Raw genomic sequence first — 23,398 nt, 5'->3', positions numbered from 1 at the left:
TTCAATCAATCAATCACACAGCAGAGCAGACTCGTGCGGACTCGGAGCCGTATATAGCAGCAGATCCAGAGATCCAGCAGACTCGTCCTCATGCACGAGTCAACAGCAGACTCAGATTTGCCAAATCGCAAAATAACCCTTTTTTTTGTGATCAACATTTTTTATTAAAGCAAAATACACTGTGTAGCGGAGGTTAATATAACGTCAGTTTAATAGATAGATAGATAGATAGTACTTTATTGATCCCAAATTGGGAAATTGTTGTTGTTACAGCAGCATAAAAGGCATTTTACAATAAAACAAAACTACAAAATATACAAGAATAGAAAGAAAAAGAAAATAAAATATAAAATATACATGTCGAAATAGAAAATATACATGCAGATATTATATATATATATATATATATATATACAAATATATATATATATTCAAAATATATGGAATAATAATATGCTCGTGAAATGCATCAACTTTTCGGTTTCACCGATAGGATTTCTACGGTCTTGGTGATGCTGACTCATATGACTAAAATGACTCGTATGATCCGGATCTCTTCAATGACTGACTCAGAAGACCCTGAGTCCATAAAAGGATCCGGATTTGCCATCTCTATTTTCCACCGACAATCCTTCCAACTGACTTCGGTCTCTATGGCGCTTTTTTTTCGCGCTTGCTTCAAGTCAGATATGCTGCGTTCAAAAGACCCCGGAAATGGGAACTCCAATTTGAAGTTATACTAATTCCCACGGATACATAACCACAAGACAGCAAGAAGATACAACTACAAATACAATAGGGCTTAAGACCCATAGTAGTATTGAAAATATTTGATTTGATTTGAACAAAAAAAGAAAATAAATCTGTATTTCTAACAAAGAACTTGAAGGCTATTCATCGGCTTTTTCCAACTCAAAATTGGGACTTCCTAGTTCCCACGAATGCAGCATAGTTTAAATATGGGATGAAAAAGTTAATGTCAGAAAAACATATTAATAACTGTTTTCTTTAAGAAATGTATTGTTATTCATTATTAATAAAAATGATAATAGTTATTTAAATGACAATATTTAACCCAAATGTAAGACAAATTAAAACATTGTTTTATTTTGTATTTATTGGTGTTAGAATGTCACCCTCAGGATCAAAAAATTGTCACAGTTTGCCTCCAAGTCCCTTCCTCCAGCCACACTCTCTCATCCTCTGCCCTCTGCTTTACGATCTGTCCCTGTCTCAAGCCCCTGCTCACCTCCCAGGCCATGAACTTTCTCCCTAGACCTGCCATCCTCGAGCGATCTGATGCCCTCAGACTTTTTCACCAGACTTCATCATTCCCCTGCTCACCTTTTCTCACTTCTCTCATCAGCCACTCACTACATGTACCGGTCAAGATCCTTTTTTCTTTGTCTTTTCATTCCAGCTGCTATATAGCTGTCTTGAGTTTTTGCTTTTGAACTTCTGTCACCCGATCCTGGACCAGAACCTGCTTACCTCCCTGCATATTGTCTATCTACCCGTTACCCGTTCACCTGCCTGCCTGTTTGCCTACTTGCATCTGCCGTAAACTAATTTACAATAAATCATTGCACTGCTTCAGTCTGCCTGTCTGACTGCATTTGAATCCCCTGCTTCCCGCACTTCCAACCCACACTTGTGGAGCAATCTAGAAGTTAGATCACACATGGCCTGTTAGCACCCAGTTTGGCTCGTTGATACCATATTATATGGCACAGTTTATTGTCCCAAGAAGACATTTGCAATCAAGTTTTGCACATACAGCAACTCCAAATTATCTCAACCAAATATACATTCAAAGATCAAGACCATAAAACAGTGAACTTCACAAGTCTGAACCTAATCACTCAGACACTTCACTTACACAATATAAAACATAGTAAGTCAACTGACTATAGCATATGCAAGAGCAACTGTATATTAATAAAAACAAGATTGCCATTTAGAAGCACATTAAAGCCCCCCCCAAAACAATAATGGTCATAGATTGCGAGATTCACATTACATTATCTCTGTGTGTTTGCTTACACATATAGCACGTACCATGTTAGCCACAGTGGTTTGGGTTTGAATCCAAACATCTAGGTGATACTGTGACACTGAAAGTAAAAAAGAGTTTGAGTATCCGGCCTACGATGAGTGAAATACACGTCACATCTGTCTCCAGAGCGGCTCAGTGAGCTAACCCTGGATTAATGTTTCTCTTTACTTACTAAGAATAAGAAAAGTCTCAGTAAAATAAGTTTGATACTTTTGTAAGTGATTATTAATTAATATTAAATTAATTATTATTAATATTTCACAAATATGCAGAAAGTTCTGTATAATGTGTATAATTTATTGCAAACTTTCTTTTCATAAGAGTTTGTTGATTTGATTTGTTTTAACGGGTAAATACACACATGTCAAGAGTTCTCTTTATAGTCGTTCTATAATTTTATAAATGCAACAAACTTTAGTTTTTGTACATATAGAATGAAGTATAGTGTAGTATAAATATGTTTTGCGGCTCCAGACAACATTTATTTGATGGAAATGAGGGCAGATTGGCTCTTAAGATAGTAAAGGTTGCTGACCCCTACCCTAACCCGATCTCGGATCACACGGCAGTCCAATCCACAATTTATACTATATGTCACATGTAGGCCTTTTCAGGCTCACATCTAGATTAACCTGTGCCAAAAGTGTTGCATCCTCGCCAAAAGTGTGCCGTATATTTACCAAAAGTGGCCCAGATATGTTTTAAGATAACCGGGCCACATTTGCTGCATCAGTTGTGGGCCACTTCAGGCTCATATCAAGATTTGCCGGTACCAATTGTGCTGGATCCTTACCACAAGTGGCCCACGTCTGTTTTTTAATATTTGGGCCATATTTTTCATGTCAAATGTGGGCCACTTTAGGTTTACATCCGGATTACTGTGCCGCATCTTTGCCTAAACTGGCCTAGATATGTTTTAAGATAACTGGGCCACATTTGCTTCATCATATATGGGCCACTTTTGGTTTACACCCAGATTAGCCTTTGTCCATTCTGCCACATCTTTGCCAAAGGTGGCCCACAGTTGTTTTGTGATATTTGGGCCACATTCACCATTTCCCACATGGGCCACTTTAGGGTGACATCCAGATTACACATTGCAGGAGCACCGCATCTTTGCCAAAAAAGGCCCACATTTGCTTTGGGATATGTGGGCCATATTTGCTATTTTACAAGTGGGCCACTTTAGGCACACATCCATTTGGTCCGGGCCAAAAGAAGGCCAGCAGTGCCGCATCATTGCCTGAAGTGGGCCACATCCGCTTGCTATCTGGGGTGTCAGATTCATTGGAAAAAAAAATTTCCCGACGATAAAGAATCATAACGTTCTTCAAATCGGATTAATAGCTTACCTATATAAGCATGTTGTTTTAACAACAAGAGCAATACAAAAAAAAACATCTTCTTCACAGATACACATGTATGTCGTATCCACAATAAGACCTAAGAACACAAATCAAAAAAGCACCTGAATGCACCATTGGTCTTGAAGGAGGTCTGCACTTGTCATTCTAGTTATTAAATTAAACATGTAATGTAAACACCTGAACTGTTGAAACAACATCCATAACATTCATCTGCTACTTAGTAATTATTTATCTATTTATCTAATATATCATTCCAATAACTTGCATATAGACTATTATTTCACTATTTCACTTTTTTTTAAACTATTTTTCTTTTGTATTACTATTTACTTGCACTATAGTTTTCTGTGTATCTGTGTTATTGTGTTGCACTGTTGGAGAAGCCTGTGACCTAAGATATTCATCGGCATAACTACTCTGTAGCTATGTTCGTATGACAAAATAAAGAACCTTGAACCTTGTAAGAAACGAAATAAATAAAGAATAGTAGAAAATGAGAGTTGGGACTTGCACTGTTCTCACAGCTCTGGATATTAAGACAACACAAAACAAGTAAATAAAAGCGAGAGAAGACTTCAATATCTCTTTTTTATTAATTCTGACACACTGCGGTCAGATAGAAAAGTATGAGAGTTACACTTTTCAAGTTGCTTCCATGACTTGTGCAAACACTAGACGGTATCCGGGGAGAAATCCTCTGAAGGAAAGAAAGGAATTGGAAAAAGAAAGACATCGAAATGCAGAAGAAATGAATAAGTGCATTTAAACCTATGTGTTGATTCTTTATGCAGTATTTATTGATTCCCAGCTTCATATAAACTGGATGTTGAGGCATAAACATAGTACATTTGAACAAAAATATAACCAATATTTACAATTATTGTATTAAAAATACAAAAACAACTGATACGTACTCCACCAATTGTCTTTTTAAAAGACATACAGGTCAAAGTAGTACAAGAAAGAATGAAGAAAAGAAGGTCATCACCAGCTAAATGTACATTTCTCACTGACATCACACACCAAACGGAGTAGCAGTTCTACCTACTACACTTATCTTTACGCTTGTACATTTTTGTGCAACTTTTAGTTTTTAGAAATAGGCCTCGGCCCCGCTAATATGCACATTATCTTCAGAGTTCGATGAAAGTGAATGATGCATGTCACCACTGTATTACAAACAAATTATTAACAATCTATCTGCAGCCATTACAAAAAGAATTACGATAACAAAAAAGGGAAACCCAGGAAATCATTAGTGTATAGTCACAGACCACAGTGGGAAACACTCATTCATCTTTTTCTCAGTCTGTAGTTTCCGAGACTGATCAATGTGATCAGCGCGACTCAGTGTGGAAGAAAACACAACGGTACTTTTCACAACTGGATTCACGATCGTTCTGATTGGCAGCCTTGAAAAAAGTTTTCTTCATATGTCAACTTCCTCACCGGAGTCAAAAAAATTAAAAAAAATCAGTCACTTCCAAAAGTGGAAAACTGGATGCAGGAAATGTGATTTACATACAGCGTCCACTGAGCCGATGTAACGGAGAGGAGATTCTGAGGATGAGTTTCTGAAGGGACCGCAGAGGGAGAGGTGTCCACAGTCTGAAGCCACGCGGAGAACAACACGGAAACAAAATGCTTGGCTTCATCTTGTACTGAGTCTTCACAAAAAGTCTCTTGAATTGGGTTGTATCTTGAATAAGGCATTTCACTCCACTATTGCTTGATTCAAGACTGCTCCTGAAACAAGGTGATGATGGGAACGACCATGCAAAGAAATGTATGCAATCATGGCATCGTAAGGCGCTTTGGACATTCACAAAATGTGGCATTATGTTCAGGGAGAAGAAGAAAAAAAGCCAAATTTGTGGATATTCTTTTCTCAAAGGGTGTGTTATAAGACTCTGTACAAGATCATCTGTAACAAGGTAGATAGTTAAGAGGTACACTCACAATTGTACACGTTGGCAGCTTCTGAAATATGCTGATGTGTGATCCCTTAATGCCAAAATAAAGGAAGGAGAGGCAACTTTTCTTAAAGTCAGTGAGCGCTCGCTAACGGCTCACAGTTTTGATTCACTTTCTTCCAGGCTCCATTTCATTTGGGCAAAACCTCCAGGGTTAAATCATCATTCTCTCCTCTGATGGAGTCCAACATGTCCGCTCATCTTTCCGTGGGGGGGTTCAATGTCCTCTGTGCTTTTTGATATCACCCACAGAAAACATTATACTCTGGAGCAAGCAACAGGATGAGGGAAAAGACTTTGATACGACCAAAAGGAGCTCCGCAGATATGATTCACTCGGGCCAAATGTCTGGTAACATCTAGGATTGTGCTGAAAGTGCTGTTTTTAAAAATGTGTGTATGTGTGTGTGTGTGTGTTTGTCAGTACACTGTGCATGTTGGCTCTTCTTTACCAGGCTCTCCTCCCAGCTTTGATTTACAAACCAACACTTGATAAGCTTTCACATGTGATAATACTTGATGCAGAGTTCAAAACACTCGTAAGATGGGTTGTTTCAGTCCTGGGCCAACTCAGTTTCAAATTTTTTCGGCCGCCAAGAGTGCAATCAGTCCGAGAAAATAACACAAAAAAAGGAAATGAAATCTAACGGGAAGGTGTTTCCTCAAGTCTGCTTTGTTTTTATTTGTTCTGTTTCTCCGAAAGTAGAAAATGACAAAGTGCAGATTAAGTTCGACACGTCATGATGCTGTTGTGTTGTGTTTGTCTCTCTCCCACAGCAACATCTGTGTGTGTGTGTTTGTGTGTGTGTGTGTGTGTGGGGGGGGGGGCAGGTCGACCCCTCCTCCCAGCACCAGTTTTATTTCTGTAGTCTTTTTATCCAAAGTGCCAGGCGTTTTGTCCTCGTCCTTTTCTCTCCTTCTCTTCTTCACAGTATTTTTTGCATGCAGGGTCAGTCAACCCCCGATGATGCTTTAAGGCAGGGGAGGGAGACGAGCAGAGGAATCCACCAATCAGGAGGGAGAGCCGAGTGGAGGAGGCAGGCACGTACGTAACTGATGATGAATAGTCCATTGGTCTGTCAGTCTCTTAAATCCTGCCCCCCCACCCCAAAACCAGGGGGACTTCAGTTTACTGCAGAAGGACGTCCGCTGTCCCTCAGACCGCTGACACCTGTTCATCCTCTGTGGAGAGAGACAGGAAAGGTTACTTCTAATGTGGACGTGCAGAGTATGAACTCTCTTTTAAAGTTACAAAAGTAGTGAGAGGTGTGCACTTTAGTGAAAGGTGAAATCTAAAGAGGAACTACAGCAGTGTTGAGTTAGAATGAAATGGAGCGGTTCCCAACCTGTGGGCCGCGGCCCCCTAGTGGTCCGCGAAGGCATTGCAAGTGGGCCGCCAAATAATTTGCAAAACATTATGATTTGTGTGGAAACATTTCATTATTAAGATTTTTTCATATTTGAACCTCTTTTCCTTTCTCTTTCTTGATCCTCCTTAGCAACGGTCATTACAGTCCTTGACTGTAACAACTATTGGATTAACAACTTGTCACATGTTCTGAATTGACCAATCAGAACTTTATTTAGCCTCCGTATTGTTTATGGTTGAATGTGGGCCGCGAAAAAAACGTTTGATTCTTAAGTGGGCCCTGAGTTGAAAAAGGTTGGGAACCGCTGCTTTAGGGTTTATGTCAGTATGTGAAAATCAACTTACAGTGACATATTTTTAATATTATTGACTCATCAAATAGCATCAAATATATCACTCTGGTTTTCTTTTGAGGTTCCCTGGGACGTCTTTTCTTTAGAGGCAACATTTCCATTATCATTTTGACTTCACTTATAGACATTTTTCTTCTGTCTTTTAAGATACGCGGCTCATTAACAGATGATGACAGATGTTTTGTTGGCCACATATTTTCTCAGCTATATTAACCCATGTGGTCTTTTATGTATTTTCTTGTATATTAACAGAAGGGTAGTGTATACAGATTGCCTTATAAAGTTTTACAAAATGCATGTGTTATCAATTTGAAGTCTGTTACGATTTGATTTCCATGCACTGAAATGAACCACCTAGTCGGTAGAAACATGTCTTTATTTCTCTGCAAGCGCCTTTTGATTTATACAATATGTTTACTACTTATTTAATGTATTCTAAAGGGACTGTGGACAGCTAAACTATGAAACATTTGTCAGTCAAAGGACCAAAAATAAAAAATAGCCTTGTTTTATTAGTGTAGATTAATGTTGTTTTTTGTTGAAGGGTTTTATTTGGTGATTCTTAAATCAATCATATACAAATATGTCTTATTTTCTTTTTATACTTCCTACTTTAACTTCTTGTGTTAATATACACATTTTTTATCTATCTTTTTTTAAACGTTATTGTCACTAAACAACATTTCCCATGGGATAAATAACAATTCTGTTTCTGATGATTCTGATTTGATCAGAGTGTGATATCCTTGGTAAAACACGAGACACCTGTGTGTATAAAGAGTGCTTCTACATGATGCAGGATCATCCAGAGTCTCTGCAGTGGGGGGGGGGGGGGGGGGGTGCGTGCGGGTGGGTGGAGGAGGATGGGGGTGCATGTTTCAGGCAGTTTGCATGGTGAGGATCAGCACTGTGCCTGCTGATGGAGGCTACTCGGCACAGTGTGTGTGACGGAGAGAGAGCAGGATGTGTGGTGGAGAGAACCAGGCCCACCGTATGACTCATGCATGATGACACATTGTGGGTTAAAGGTGAGGGTCCCACTCCAGAGGAACAATTCCCAGGTCATAAATAATACATTTACGTTTTTAATTTTAACAGGGAATTGTGATTTGGAGAGGGACCGATCCTACTGTGGGAAGTGTGTGTGTGAAGGAATGGTGAGTCTCAGTCCAGGTGTGTGTCCCTGATCACATGCAGGTTCATCGGAGTGGAGAGAGGGGGGGGGGGGGGGCAACCTGATAAATGAGTTTTTACCTGCCTTGGGGAGAGGGGCCCTGCCTGTTAACCCCCGCACACACACTCTCAGAGCCTGGGAGTCTCGCGTGTGCGCTGTGGCTTTGGCTTCCTCAGAGCGACTAGTTTGGAAGACAAGGACTCACCCTCCTCTTCCTCCTGAGCCTCTTGCTCCTCGGCCGGTGAGCGTGTGCGGTGGAGGCCCCCCGCCCGCTGCTTGGCCCCCTGCTGGGCCTGGTGGGAGTCGGGCGACTGGGTGACCATGCGCGAGCGCTGCAGAGCCGTGGAGTAGTCCGGGGGCCGGCGGCCTGTGTGCGGAGCCGTGGACGCGGGGACAGCTGGGGGGGGGTGCTGCCCGTCAGCCAGGTCGGAGATGGTGAGGGCCGTGTAGCCGGGGGGGGTCGGGGGGGGCTCGCGGTAACGACTCTCTTTCCGTGCTGGAGGGACACAAAAGCAACAATGATGGAACTTAAAAACTGTCTTTAAGGGGCAGTATATATATATATATATATATATATATATATATATATATATAGCTTGATAGATAATAACAACGGTTTTTTATTTTAGAGGAAGGCTAAACTGTACTTTAGAAACTCTCTGTAACCCTAACAACTTAATATTCCTCCCTGCCTCGACTGGTTGGGTAAATCGTGATAGATAATGACAGGAAATGAGGAGGGATTAAATGGAACAAAGGTCTGTGGTACATGGGCATGGTCGGCATATTAAAAACCCCAGGAAACCAGAGGGACAATTTGTTCTAGCTCTTTTGCATTCAAATCCACTATGTCTTGATTGAATGATTTCAACATATTGCCTCATGGAGGAATTCATGGCTTTTTCAAATGCCTGTTGAATATAACAAATAAATCATCCTGCAAAAATGTTTGCACAATTTAAAACATTGTTTCTTGTTTGTTAAAAAAAATGAGTTTAGAAATGTCTCGTTGTGGTTTTATGGGATACATTGTGCCTTCATGTTGTCTTTACACAGTATTCTCCCTACAGTTTTTGCTGCTAGACTTTCCCTTTCTTCTGTGATAAAAATACTGTGTACTTAAAATGTTTTCCTTCAATTAAAAACTTGACTTATTCAAAGAAGCAGGACTGTTAGGTTGGTCACTCACTCAGCAGTCCCTTCCCCCCGGTGGTGATGGGTGACGGGGAGGGCCGGCCCAGGTGCTTGGCCTCCTCTGAGCCGGTGGAGGTGATGCTGCTCGTCTCTGCGTCGGCGTTCACGTCCTTCCCCCCCCTCCTCTTGATGGTGCCGGTGTCTCCCTCAGAGTCCTCCCCCCAGTACGCAGCTGAGGAGGAGGAGGAGCTAGCGGAAGCCCAGCTGCCCCTGGCCTGGGCGGCCCACAGAGCAGCGTGCCCCCCTAACAGGGCCTCCGGACCTCCAGGAGGCAGCCCCCCTCCTCCGCCCCCACCGAAGGCCAGAGTCTCCCAGCTGCGGCCCTGCTGCATGGTCTGGATGTTGTCGTGGGAACCCGAGGAGCAGGACGTCCAGGAGCCACGCCCGCTGTCTGCAGCGTCCAGGGAGACTCGATCGCCCTGATCCTGGGTCAGCTCCTCTGAGCTGGGGGAGGAGAGCACCGTGGGGCAGCCGGAGTAAATGCCCCGACAGTCCTGCATCGATGAATATGACCTGAGAGGGGATACAAATAAAGATAATTACTTAACTTGTAGGGCAGATCAATAAAATGGTTAATGGAGTGCATATATTTAGCGTGTTTTCAGTTTTACTAACACCTCAAACCACCTTTACATATAAGTCAGCATTCACCCAATCACACAGAAGCAGAAGCTGCCATACAGGGTACTTGCTTAACTGTGTTTCATACAAAATAAAACTCAACTGACTGAAAAGAGACAGATGTTTTTGTCTGTCTAGGCGGAAATCAAGCGGTAAAATGCTATATAAATAAAATGTTACACTGACAATCCCAGCAACAGTTACTAAGGGGCCGGGTTTTACAAACTGTTTATTTAAACTAAGAGTAATTGTTACTGTGAAAAACCAAATATAATGTCTTTAACGAAAACCTATTCTAGTCCTACCAAAACATTTTCCTCATCTACTTTCTATTTGTGCATTTGTTTTAGCTTTTATAAACAAATATCTGAAACTCCGCTGTTATTTTGAACTAAACCTCAAATGAAAACTCCTAATGTTCGTACCCGAGGCTGTACTGGTCGGGGTCGGTTGTCGCCCTTCGTTCCAGCCGCTGTCCCACGATGTTGGATTCCCCGACTCCAGAGTGACGGAGCCTCCTCTCGTCCTGCGCCATGTCGAAGGAGGAGTTACTGACGAGGCTGGAGCGAGAGGAGATCTCACTGTGACCGGAGTCCGAGTAGGCGTTGTAGCCTGCAGGAGAGGAGAAGGAAGAGGAAAGGAATTGTTAAAAACGTTCAACTTAAAGGTCACCTATTATGCAAAATCCACTTTTTCATGTCTCTTCTACATCAACATGTGTCCCCTCTGTGGAAAGAGACTCTGAAAGTTTCAGGAACAAATATTCTCTCTCTTTTTGTCCTGATCCATTTATATAAAAACCTGTCTGAAAATGAGCTGATCAGATTTTGGCCACTTTATGATGTCATAACGATTTTTTGGCTTGTTTAACCATTAGCCAATCACCAACCAAGGTAACCCCCCCCACCTTATCACCTGAATCTCCTCCTAGAGCACCATAGTGTTCTTTTTAACCAAATATCTCTCAGAGGGGCGTGGGGAGGGGCTCCTTATTTTCATCTAAAGTAACAGACAGAGAATCAGCACTTTTGAAACAGGGCTGAAACAGAGGGGATTATGGGTAATGCTGCAATGATCTGTTTGGTGTTTGGAGCCAAACACTTCAGAGACATGTTCTGTATATATCTGAGACCGATAATATATTGATGAAAAACAGTATAATAGGGGACCTTTAACATATGTACTTTAGTCCGTTTGATTTACCTTTGTTGCAAAAAGTAGCATGAAATACTTCCATTTTGTTCTAAATAAAAGCACGATAAAGCCCTCTCATGCATGCTGACTGGGTCTCATTCCAACACAAAGCTCCCAACATTAAACTAACTTATGGTGGATCAACTGTTTTTCATCCGTCATCATAAATCATCTTTAATTCACATATCTTGTCTCAGTCAGTGTTTTGAAACAAGCCGTCACACAGACTGCAGGGTAATTGTAGAGTTCATTTTTTCCAAATAAGCCAAGCAGCTCTTTAGGGAAAAGTGCTGAAGAGTGTGGAAAAGTTTAGATAATAAGCGTGAAGGGAATGGGAATTACATAATAATGTCTGGAAAAATATAAGGAAATCACTGGTTATGATCGCTGACACATGTAAAGACACATTTTCAAGTTATAGACAACTGTCACTGTGGAATGTGTTGTATTCCTTCGCCTCCATCAGCATAAATCACCTCAATCACCTCCCCACTCCTGTCTGAATTACCGAGTCTGACCAAAAAAAAGAACGTCTTAATTATGATTTTTAGGAAGTCTTAATTGTAATGATGTGGCTCCAACATGAGTCACTAGAAAACCACATGCAAATCAAACTCGGACTGTAGAGGGGACACGTACACTCACATGAGGAAACAGTTTCTAAGATAATGTAGGAACCAGTTACAGATCAGAAAGTTCTCAAAGCATCCAGTTCTTCGAGAGTTGGTTTCATCAAGAAATGATGAATGCTTACCACTCTTTTTGCAGCAGAGCACTATGTACCTTTCATGTTTTTCTATTTATGGTATTCAAACATCAATATGTTTAGGTTATTTGACTTCATAACTGTCTGCATTTGGCACTTTAAAGTATACTGTATATAGCTTTTTCATTTCTTAGTCAGCTGGATTACAGAAACACTACTGTGCCGATTTCAAGACAGTCAAGAAATAATTCATTTCAGAGTGGATTCAAATCACAGGGTCAAGCAAGCTGCATACAGGACATATTTGTTTTACTTTGTGGAAATAATCTTCACAGAGTTCTGCGCTCTCCTACTGTCATTCTAGTTTACATGATACTCTTATTGTTAACTGCTTTGTTCAACTTTCCCTATCTGTCCAGTATCATGAGCTAACAAAGACACATTTCTAGTAAACATGGTGAAATGTCAAAGGAGTTGTAACAAATGCTGTTTAAAGTAGTATAACCAGTTAAAAGTAGTATAACCAGTTATTGCCAACAATGTGGCTGTTGCCTTAAACCTAGAACCATTAGCCTTACAACTTAAAACACAGGTATTAAGGCTTATAATAGTGTTACCTACATTCAATCAAACATCCTGACTAGTTTGTACTGCTGCAGTGGTTTAAAGTGGGATGAAATATTTCAGACTGAGTCCTACTGCCCAACACACTATCTGAAACATGTTGCAGTGCATACTGACAACCACCAGGTGGCATGTGTGGCCCATGGTGACAGAAAGAAGGATCATGAAGATGGTGTAGGAGGGAGGGGGGAAGGATTATTGGCTTACCCTTCTTGGGCGAGCTTTGTGGGGAGGTGGGAGGGGAGGAGAGCTGGGAGGAGGCGTTGGACACGGTGTCCTCTGGCTGCCTCCGGTGCCTTTCGTTCCCCTCCTCCGACAGAGACAGGATCTTCTTCAGAGACTGAGGGGAGCTGGTGCCTGTGGACATTTACAAGAAGATGAGCAGAATTAGCATGAGGAGCTCTGCCATTCCCCGCAGCGAGCCGCTCCACTGCATTGTCTGGGACTTTTTCTTTTTTGTATTAGCTGTTTTTGGTCAGACGGCCTCTAGGTGGCAGCACTGTCATAAAGAAGCTGGTTCTGCTATTGTCTGCAAATAACAGGATGAGGGAGAGGAAACTGGGCAATGGTGGCACATAAAAGGACAAGGGAACAGGAGATTTATAAAGGCTTACACCACAATACAACACTGCCAAACACTATTATATAAGAGAATATAGAACTCTGTGGACCAGTGGCGGTTCTAGAAAATGTTACATGGGGGGGCAAGAGGTCATGCCAGGGTGGCATGGGAGGGCGGACCGTACGTGGTATTTTATACTGTATAACCTATTTATTGTTAAATCATGCCCTAACACAAGTGTTCTCAATGCACAAGAGAAACAAGGTGTTCAGACAAACTAAAATATAGTATAAAACAGCTCAATACTCATGATACCCTAGAACTCTGTTTACTGTAAGTACAGTAAAAGTACTTATAATTAAGTACACACATGACATCACCCATCTCTTCAGAGAGCTAAAGGTGACCTGTGCAGCAACACATTTCAATATGTGTCAATACTAAGAGCTGCTAGATTGTGCTGCTGTGATGGAAGATGTGAGGAGAATAAGAACATACCATGTGGTCCAGCTGGAGTCTCATCTGCCTCCTGACCCCTGCCTCTGTCCCTCTTTCTGACACTTACTCTTTATTACTCACATACATTTCTTCTTCTTCACTAATGTCTTCATCTCCTCCTCTTCCTCCTGCTCTGACCCTCCTGGTCTCTTCATCTCCTCCTCTTCCTCCTGCTCTGACCCTCCTGGTCTCTTCATCTCCTCCTCTTCCTCCTGCTCTGACCCTCCTGGTCTTTTCATCTCTCTTTTCCTTTTCCTCTTTCTGTTCGTCCTGATCACTTCTCAGATATGTCTTTGTGTTCTTGTTGAATCACTCCAGCTACTCTGGCCTGCAAGAGTCTACTTGTGAAAAGCACTGGTACAAATGCTTGTCTAACTTTACCCGTTAGGGCCATGTAGCTAATAAGTAGCATAGCCTATAATAAATGTAAAATCAGAAAGTATTTATCAAGCGCACACAGGCAGCTGCGTTTAGACCCAGTTTGACGGTAAAGGATGTATCCTGGTTTCATGTATCTGGCCTCATGGCTGTGATGTGTAATATACGTGGATTTAATAGTACCGCATAGTTTAGCAAATAAAGTGATCGATCTCCCAGCTAGCGCTGTCTGCGTAGTATTTTGTAACGTAACGCCCCAAACAGCGATCGTCTGTTAAACGCTATCGATTCAAACAGCAGCGTTTTATTAATATTTTGTTTCAAGCTCTCGTCCTTATGAAAAACAAAACCAGTGGAAGGGGAAATGCTCCCAGGGGAAGCTGATCCGCCTTCAGGTGCTGGGACAGCTCGGTCTCTCTGCAGCTGTGTGTGAGCCGCGGTCTGTGTGAACGCCGCTCCGCAGTTTAATGCAGGGCCGTAGCTGCGTTTTTAACGGGCCGAAGATGATATTTAAAATGATTCACTTTTAATGAATGAACTGCTTGTTTCGTTTCTTGAGAAGCTTGTGGACATAGTGAAGGTTTGTTTCTACAAGTACAGTTTTAGGGACACAAAAGTTAGGGGGGGCAGCTGGGGGGGGGCAAGTCTCTACAGCTGCCCCCCCCCGTAGATCCGCCCCTGCTGTGGACATATCTCACAGATTTTTATAAATGTAATGATATTAAAGGACAATCTTCCTATGCATTACACTTACAAATACACTCATACACATTTCTCGATACAAATACCTCTCAATGGCATCAAAAAAAGTGCTAGTTCTAATATTTAAAAAAAATGTAGTTGCTTGAAAGATTTAGGTATACAGTAGGTACACATTCAAAATGCATTTTTGTACTCCGGGCTTCTTAAAGATTGACATCCACTTACCAAAAGGCGGCAGATCCTTGACTGGCACTTTCTTCCGGGATGGGTAGAGGGCCACGGCGGGGACCTGCAGGGCCTGGCCCCCCTTGGCCAGCTGGCCCCTCTGTTGGCTGGCCGCTCGGGACACCACCGGGGAAGTATCTGGTCGTTTCCCACCGGCGTTCTTGGGCACTGGGTAGCGGAAAAAAGACCGAGCAAATCCCCATTACACAGTTAGAATTAGAATGTAGGTCTCAATATAAAATGTGCAGGTAAAAGGACATACGAGAAGGCAGGAATTTTCTGTGAAGTTTAAGAAAACGGCTGGTGTTTGATAGTCAAAGCTGTTCTTTCTGTGTATGCATTAGCAGCCAGTGAAGTTGGCATTAACAACGGGGAACTGGCGTAGCGATTCAGTCATTTTAATTCACTGCCAATGAGTCTTAAAGGCGGACTGAGTGTCCTGTTACTCCACCCTGTCTGTGTCTGCTTTGAATCCTGGGAACACACAAACGTCTCCAGAGAAATATGCACCTCAACAAAATCAAGTAATCAACATTTAACTCTAATTATAATCCAGAAATAATGGCTCTGCTGGGAGACGAGACAGTACGAGTTTATCTTATACATTATAATCATGGTAGATGGTAAATGGGCTGCATTTATATAGCGCTTTTCCACTCTTTGCAACACCTCAAAGTGCTTTTGCATACAAGTCAGAATTCACTCATTCATACAGAGGCAGAGGCTGATATACACCTGCTCATGGGAGACTTACATCCACACACACTCACACACTATTGGGAGCAATTTAGGGTTAAGTATCAGATATGATCGAGATGTTGACTGCACAGGCTGGGGATGAAACCAGCGACCTTCCGAGTGGAGGACGACCAGTCACATTAAATCTTTCTTGCATGTGTCTGTTAGTTCGTGTCACAAACTCACGTGTGCTGATGGAGGGCTCGCACTGCATGGAGAGCGTCTGCAGACTCTCCTCGTTGGTCTCCAGGCTGAGGTTGGACAGGTACTGTTTGACCTTCCTGGCCATCTGCGCGTCCTCGTAAAGCTTTTTGGCGTTCAGGAAGGAGCTGCGTCTCACCCTCTTCTTGTGCCCGCCGGTCTGCGTGACGTCCAGCACCGCCGCATTGGCACTACCCTGGCTTAGAGACCTATGCATGTGCACCCACACGGAAACATGAACATAAAACACATAGAAAAGAATAAAAGGAGACTTATTAGAATAGTCTGTGAATGAGCATGTAGTGAAGTATAATGTACAGGTTTTATTACAGGGCTGGTGTTTAAACTTGGACATGCACAGAGCAGTTTTAGGTATTTCTCTCCACTGCAAAACATTCCAGTCATTCCAGACAGCAGAGGGGGGCGGGGGGGTGAGGGAGGGAGGCTGTAGTCAAACAACGGGGGAGTAGAGAGGGGGAGTTCTGCTAGTGTAGCACGCTCATAGTTTACATTTCTGTGGCCTGAGTCAGCTCGTAGTAGTAGTAGTGGTAGTAAAAGCTTTACTTGCACATGGTCTCATTAAGAAAGACAACAAAACAATAGTTAGATTTGTTCTCATCAGTGGACACATATCTATTTTCTTTATTGTTTCTTTTATGGATATTCTTAAAATGCTTCTGAGAGACACTGACTATCAAAACATATCATTTCTCTAAGATATATATAGATGCTCAGTTCCAAAAATGCACACAAGTACTGCTTTCTGATCTTGTAATTGTAACCCTACTATAGCACCTCACATTCCCCGAGATTAAGGTCTCATAATTACAAGAAAAACTCTCACAATTACAAGATACAGATCTTGTAATTCCAAGATGCCTTTCTCCTAATTACAAGACCCTGAGTCATAATTACGAGACACAGAATTCATAATTACCAGAAAACGTGTTCCTTTAGTGAGCGCAATGTGCTTCCCATCTGTTTCCCGTTATATGTCTCCGTAAATTCACAGCGATGTCCCATTCGACCACAGGAATGTAAAGCATGATGATAAAAATGTTTTATATCCAGAATATGTGGCAGTTTGGAGCTTTAACATACAGATGAAACCTCAAAAACAAGTACAACTTTGAAAATGAAGCTGCATGCATTTTGTTAGATAAACATGTCAAGAAAGGTCACATTTGCTAACATACGACTGGAATCCAACAGAAAATATATACATTTTTGTGTGTTTTCCCAATCATTTGTGTCTAATTTACAGTATGTTTAACCCTCCTATTGTCTTCGTTCCCCCCCCCCCCTTACTTTGGTGTTCGCGGTCAAATTTGACCGGTCCTGTTTTAACTGCTATTACATTAACACAAAAACCATTAATCATCACCAAATGTCATTTAACACCCTTTCAAACTGTAAATATTGTATCAGACTACTGGTATACATGAACAACTGCAGTACATATACAAAGAACAGACACTGAACATGTATTGCGTGAGCCAGGTGTGATTCACATGGGGGGATTGGGCACATAAGATTATGTGTGTGTGTGTGTGTGTGTGTGTGTGTGTGTGTGTGTGTGTTTGTGTGTGTGTTTTATCTGATCTGGATGGTTACTAATTCCTTTTCTTTATGGCGGTCATTTTTGACCGGGGAACACCATGGGTGTTACAAAGTTGACTAAATCATCCAAAATTCAATGAAAGTGGTGATCAGCAATTGTATATGTTCAAATGTCTACTGTGAAGGATATCATAAAGCCTTAATGCAATCGACTCTAAAACAAAAAAGTAATGATTGATGAAAGTAGTAAATCGGTCAGATTTGACCCGAAGACAACAGGAGGGTTAAAGTAAAATAGTCCAGTGTGACCAAATGCTAGCATAATGTGACCTTTGTTTCCTTCAATGCCCTTTGGTTAGGGCCAGGCAGTGTTAGATAGAGGATTCAACTCTAACCAGTTAATAAGGTTTGAGAAAAGAAGAAAAGAAGCAAGCAAATTGGCAGAAAAAAGAAACCGTGGTGCAGGGAGGGCAAAAGGTCATAGGGTCACCAAACTTACCCTAAACTCCTCCATTTCTTCTTCCTAGAGGGTGGGTGCCATGAACAGAGAAGCATGGAGGGGCAAAGGGTGGATGAATCGAGAGAGAAAGAGACAAAGCTTAGGACAGGAAAGACCACCAAGATCACCAAAAAGAGAAATTTGACCCACGTGAAAGTCAGTAGAGAGGAAATCAAATGGTTACACCACTAAGAAGTCACATCATTAGACAAAGACACACTTTCACTGAAGCACTGTGCACATTATACGTCAACAATGTGTATAGGGGAACAGTTGCCAGAGGAAACAGTTGCCAGAGGGAACAGCTGCTTGAGAGAGAAGCGTGATGCAGAAAGTTTGACTGACTACGTGAACCGGCTAAGTCAGTGGAGTGCTGACAGGACCTACAGAGAGGGTGATGGATCCTTTTCAATATGACATCTGGCTTCGATTGTAAGGATTTATTTTACCTTGTGCGGAACATGAGGGCTGGGTCCATGTTGACGGAGGCCATGCGACCCACATGGCGAATTTCTTTGGCGATCATCCTCAGCTTCTCAAAGTTCACCAGGCCGTCCACTTTGGAGTCGTTGCCTGAGAAACGAGGGGAGAAAGAAAGTCAATTACTGACATTTGACACAGTTGATCAAACTAATACGGAATAAACACATAACACTGCCCTGCAAATACACATCTATGCAGTTTGTTCAAATAAAGTAAGGACCATCATCTGACATGTTTAAAAATGATTAGGGTAAATAAATCGAAGAAGACATGCGCGAGAAGTCTTCTTTGCTGCTTTTGGTGTATTTTGTGGCCGAAGTACAGCGCCACTTACAGGCCCGGCATATGTACTACAGCGTCTCCAGCGGTTCGAGCTGTCTCGTGTGGACGGACACGTTTCTGGTGCCTATTGCGTGTGGACGGAATACTTTTTTGATAACGATTTCGGTGTGTTTCCGTTATTGTCCTTGTGTGGCTGCAGCCTAAGACACTTAAAAAGATGTCAAGACTGACATTTATAACTTATGTTATGGTAATGAGAACGTTTTAAATTGATTGTCAGTCCCTGGTTCTTACTGCAAGCTTTACCAATTACACATATGTAAGTGTGATGTTTTTATATGGACAGATGAGATCATGTGACCATACCTTCGTGCAGGAAGGTGAGGTCCTTCTTGATGACGGGGAACAGGGGGATGATTGGCGGCTGCAGGTTCTGATTGTTCAGCACGTTCCTGTACTTGGCCATGTTCCTGGAGGGGTCGAAGAGGTCCTGCAGGTCGCTGAACAGCTTCTCGTACTTACTGGGCAGCTTCTCCCACGTTCCCCTCAGCCTGGAGACTGGAGCCAGGTTAAGACCACTGTGGGGGGGGGACATAATAAGCATGAGAGTGGGAACAAATAGTGCCAATTTAAGCTCTGTCCCCAGACGTAAAACTAAACATCATTCAGGTTTTAAGCTGCATATATCTTGAACAAACTACCAGAAAACAGCAGGTCTGTTGCTACTCTAACTTTTTTTAATAGCAAGGCAAAATACTTTTCTGATTGCCACTGCATTTAAAAAAAAAAATCAAATAATATTAATATATCTTAAATAGCACTGTTACTTTTATTGTATTGTATTACATACCCGTCTTATTACATTTAAGCTTACTTTTAATTATGTTTTGCTGACTTTTTAATTAATGTTTTAAAATGTATTTACTGTAAATGTCATTGTATTCCCTAATGCTTTTCGTATGTTGACGTAATACAATGTTGTGATTGACTTGTGGTTGAACTGGCTATATACATAAAGCTGCCTTGCCTTGATATGTATTAGTTTACAAGTTCAAAAACATATATTTCTTGGAATTCATCAAATAAATAAGTTACACATAACTCCTCAGAACTAAATAAGAATACAAAATAGGTTAAAATCAAATCTCAAATGAATGTGTTGATAACAATCCTGTATCAGTCCACTGATATAACCAAAATAAATCACAATGGCACAGTTCCCTCCACATATATAGATCCAGAGGTGGGAAGTAGTGGAGTACAAATACTTTGTTACTGTACTTAAGTACATTTTTCTGGTATCAGTACTTTACTTCACTACTTATTTTATACTCCACAAATACCTGTACTTTCTACTTCTTACATTTTCCAAACAGGCTGGTTCCTTTAGTTTGAATGTGTGTTTGGTGGCGTGATCATTATTATTTAGAGTCATTGCGTGCCTATTGATTTGAACACGATCCGTGTATCCATCATTTCCTGGTCTTCTCTAAAGAAGAGGGACCAATGAAAACGTTGTCATGTTGCCGTTGTTCAGCATGGAAACATTCATTAGCTAACAATGACATTATTGTTCTATTAATATAAAGGGAGGTCAGGTACTCTTTAAAACAGCTGGTAGTTATGGGTACTTTTTACTAAAGTACATTTCAAAGCCCATACTTCTTTACTTTTACTTGAGTAAAGAAGTTTAGTCAGTACTTCTACTTTTACCAGAGTATTTTTAAATACAAGTATCTGTACTTCTACTTGAGTAAAGGATGTGTGTACTTTTGCCATCTCTGTATAGATATATGCGTGTCTCACCTGATGATGGCGAACATGGAGTTGAAGTTCTTGCACTCGCGGCAGTGCAGGGCGATCTTGATGAAGTGCTTCACGTTCTTCATCCTCTTCAGCTGGTTGGGTTCGCGCGTCACCTCCGTGGCCACCCAGAAGGTCTCGTGGTTGATGGCCTCCTCGAAGCGCTTCAGGCTGAACGAGCCCGTCTTGGAGCGCAGCTTGTAGAGGTCGTCGATGTACTCGGTGGGCTCGATGGCGCAGAACAGCTCGAAGGCCCTCATGGAGAGCTGCGTGGACACCTCCACCGTGCTGAGCTGCAGCAGAGAGATCTGGCCCTCCCGCAGGAGATCCTGAGCGTCGTCGTCCGAACACAACGTCTCCGTCTCCATGTTGCTCTTCAGGTAGTATCTGGAGAGAGGGGAAAGGTGTGGTTTATATTTCCTTTCTTTAAGGCGAGACACTACAGGTGAATAGGGTACTTTTTTTTTACTTAAAGATATCAGCAAGACATTTCTCCAGTTAATTACTTACATTAAGACAATTGTTTTTTGTATTACAAGTTTTCTGAAATAGCATGTTTACATTTGCAAATGAGCCATAATCTCATTAAATATGCGCATATTTTAATACATTTAATACATTTCAGTCAGGTTCAACATTCTTGTTTCATTTTGTAGTCATATTAGAATCTAAAGTTTTTACAGAAGGGATTTTGGATATCTCTTTTTATCACTCCATAATCAGAAAATACTGTCAACAGCCGTAAAATATCAACGTTCGCATAATTTAACTGAAAAATAACTAATTCTACAACAGATGAATCACTTAAAGGTGGGGTAGGTAAGTTTGAGAAACCGGCTCGAGATACACTTTTTGTTATATTCCATGGAATGCTCTTAACATCCCGATAGCAATGAATATCTTAAGTGCTTTGACAAAAAATCCATAAAAAGATTTCACCTGTGGAAGCCGTAGTACTGTAAAAAGCACGACCAATCATCTGAGCCGGCCCGGCTAAAATAACTGGATGGCCTACCTGCCTGTCAGCCTTCCATCTGTGCACAAACTTATCTCGTGCCCTCATTGGTCATGTGCACGTTTGTGTGTGTTGGAGGAGGGGCTCTGTAAGGAAGTAGCAGATTTCTTCCGGCTGTGTATTTTCAAATTCCAGCGCACTCGAGCTGGTTTCTCCGAAATTACCTACCCCACCTTTAATGGCCAAATCCTTGCTAGTTTAGCTATTCTAACGTAAGAATGTACTTATTTTCTCTATTTTATGTCATGCTTAACTACAAAATGTTGTATTTAAGTGTTTGCCGAACAAATCAAGCAATTTAGAGCCCTCTACTTTGTGTCCCTGAACAATGTGATTGCTGTTACTGGCACTTTATTGAATAAGTTATCAATTGAGGTTAGTTGATTAAGAAAATAATGGTGAATTGCAGCTTTTTTCCAACTTCATTTGAACTTCAGCTAACCAGAATAGTCTAGGAGTTAAAATAATATGTTGAGAAGGAGTCCTGGACAGAAAAGCAACACAATTTTGTTAAAATAATCTACATTTTTATAAGGTATCAGAATAAGGAAGAAAGAAAACAATATTCCTGACTATAATATAGACCTTAGCACATGTATTCTACCTGTGTGGACTCTTTTGATTTTGATTCTATTAATGTGTGCTTGCCACTTTGTTTGATATCGTAATTTATTCTTCCTGTTTGCTGTGAATGTTCCTGCTGTGGGACAGATATAGAATTTCACATTTGATCCGGTTTTAGATGTATTTACCTGCCGCTCAGTTGAATCCTGTCGGCCAGTTTGGAGAGCTGGTCAGGTAGCCTCCTCTGTTTGATGACGCCCTCCGGAGTGACGGACACTTCACACAGCGAGTACGCTTCAGGAGCTGCTGTCAGAGCGAACTCCCTGATGGCCTGAGCCACCACCTCCTTCGCCGTGGTGTCCTTCCCGATCATGATGTACCGGGACTGCTGGTCCGCCTTGAAGACTCGCAACACCTGATCTGACATATCTGAGGGTGACAAGAATACATCATGAGGACAGATGCTCACTTATTAGCGTTGTTTTGACTGAGAGGTATGAGCTTCTTAAGTAATTTCTTCTTTGTTTCCCCAAGATGAATAAACAGTCATTCCATCTTCCAAGAATTCTCTTTGAGCAAGCATCCATCACCAGCATCCATCTTTGGATGTCACCCGCAAACCTTATTATCCGTAATTCATTAGTTTGATCAGAAGCACAACCCCACCAATCATAGGACCCAAAATCTCCAAAGTATTTAAAGGGAAAACCATCAATATGTGCCGTGTGAAATGTATGTATGAGAGTTTGACATAAAGGAGTTGACAAAGAAGCAGGATCACAGGGAGAGAAATACTCACTCGGTACGACTGGGACTGGAGGAACACAAAGAACATGTGATGAGCAGGAGGTAAAGGGGATACAAATATAGGTACTATATGTATATTCTATTCATGTAAAGCCCATTAAATGTAAGGGAAAGTTTCCAATGCTCCTAACTGAAATGAGCCAGAACAGCAGAACATAATCATTATGTTAAGATCTTCTCCTTTTACACCTAATGCTGGATGATTTGTACTAAGGGTACATATCTAGGTCAATGAACAGAAATATCAATGTGTGGGATGAACCTGAACATTAAAATAACGGCTTAATGAGAAACCCACTGTCCCCAGGAAAAGGAACAATATATATATATTTTTTATGTAAGTTAAAAACCCATTAAATGTTTGAGTATGTTTCCCCTGCTGCTAATTCAAATAAGCCGTAAGAAAAACGTTTAATGAAGGACATAATAATCGTTTTAAGATCTTATTTTC

At 41.4% G+C, this 23,398-nt stretch overlaps 1 protein-coding gene across 1 annotated transcript in view; it reads right to left on the bottom strand.

Moving 5' to 3' along the window:
- Positions 1-3,980: 3,980 nt before the first annotated feature.
- rapgef2 (Rap guanine nucleotide exchange factor (GEF) 2) overlaps positions 3,981-23,398 on the bottom strand; it is a 124,277-nt gene continuing 104,859 nt past the window's right edge. The window contains 12 exon segments of the mRNA XM_034140891.1: positions 3,981-6,577; positions 8,497-8,787; positions 9,481-9,998; positions 10,532-10,718; positions 12,838-12,987; positions 14,996-15,163; positions 15,920-16,143; positions 17,994-18,017; positions 18,443-18,566; positions 19,125-19,336; positions 20,565-20,948; positions 22,329-22,569. Coding sequence (XP_033996782.1) covers positions 6,552-6,577; positions 8,497-8,787; positions 9,481-9,998; positions 10,532-10,718; positions 12,838-12,987; positions 14,996-15,163; positions 15,920-16,143; positions 17,994-18,017; positions 18,443-18,566; positions 19,125-19,336; positions 20,565-20,948; positions 22,329-22,569 — 2,549 coding nt within the window. The 3' untranslated portion in view covers positions 3,981-6,551.

The sequence above is a fragment of the Trematomus bernacchii genome, unplaced genomic scaffold (assembly GCF_902827165.1).
Source record: "Trematomus bernacchii unplaced genomic scaffold, fTreBer1.1, whole genome shotgun sequence".
NCBI lineage: Eukaryota > Metazoa > Chordata > Actinopteri > Perciformes > Nototheniidae > Trematomus > Trematomus bernacchii.
The sequence above is the reverse complement of the archived record's forward strand: the minus strand, read 5'-3'. Positions and strand labels throughout refer to the sequence as shown.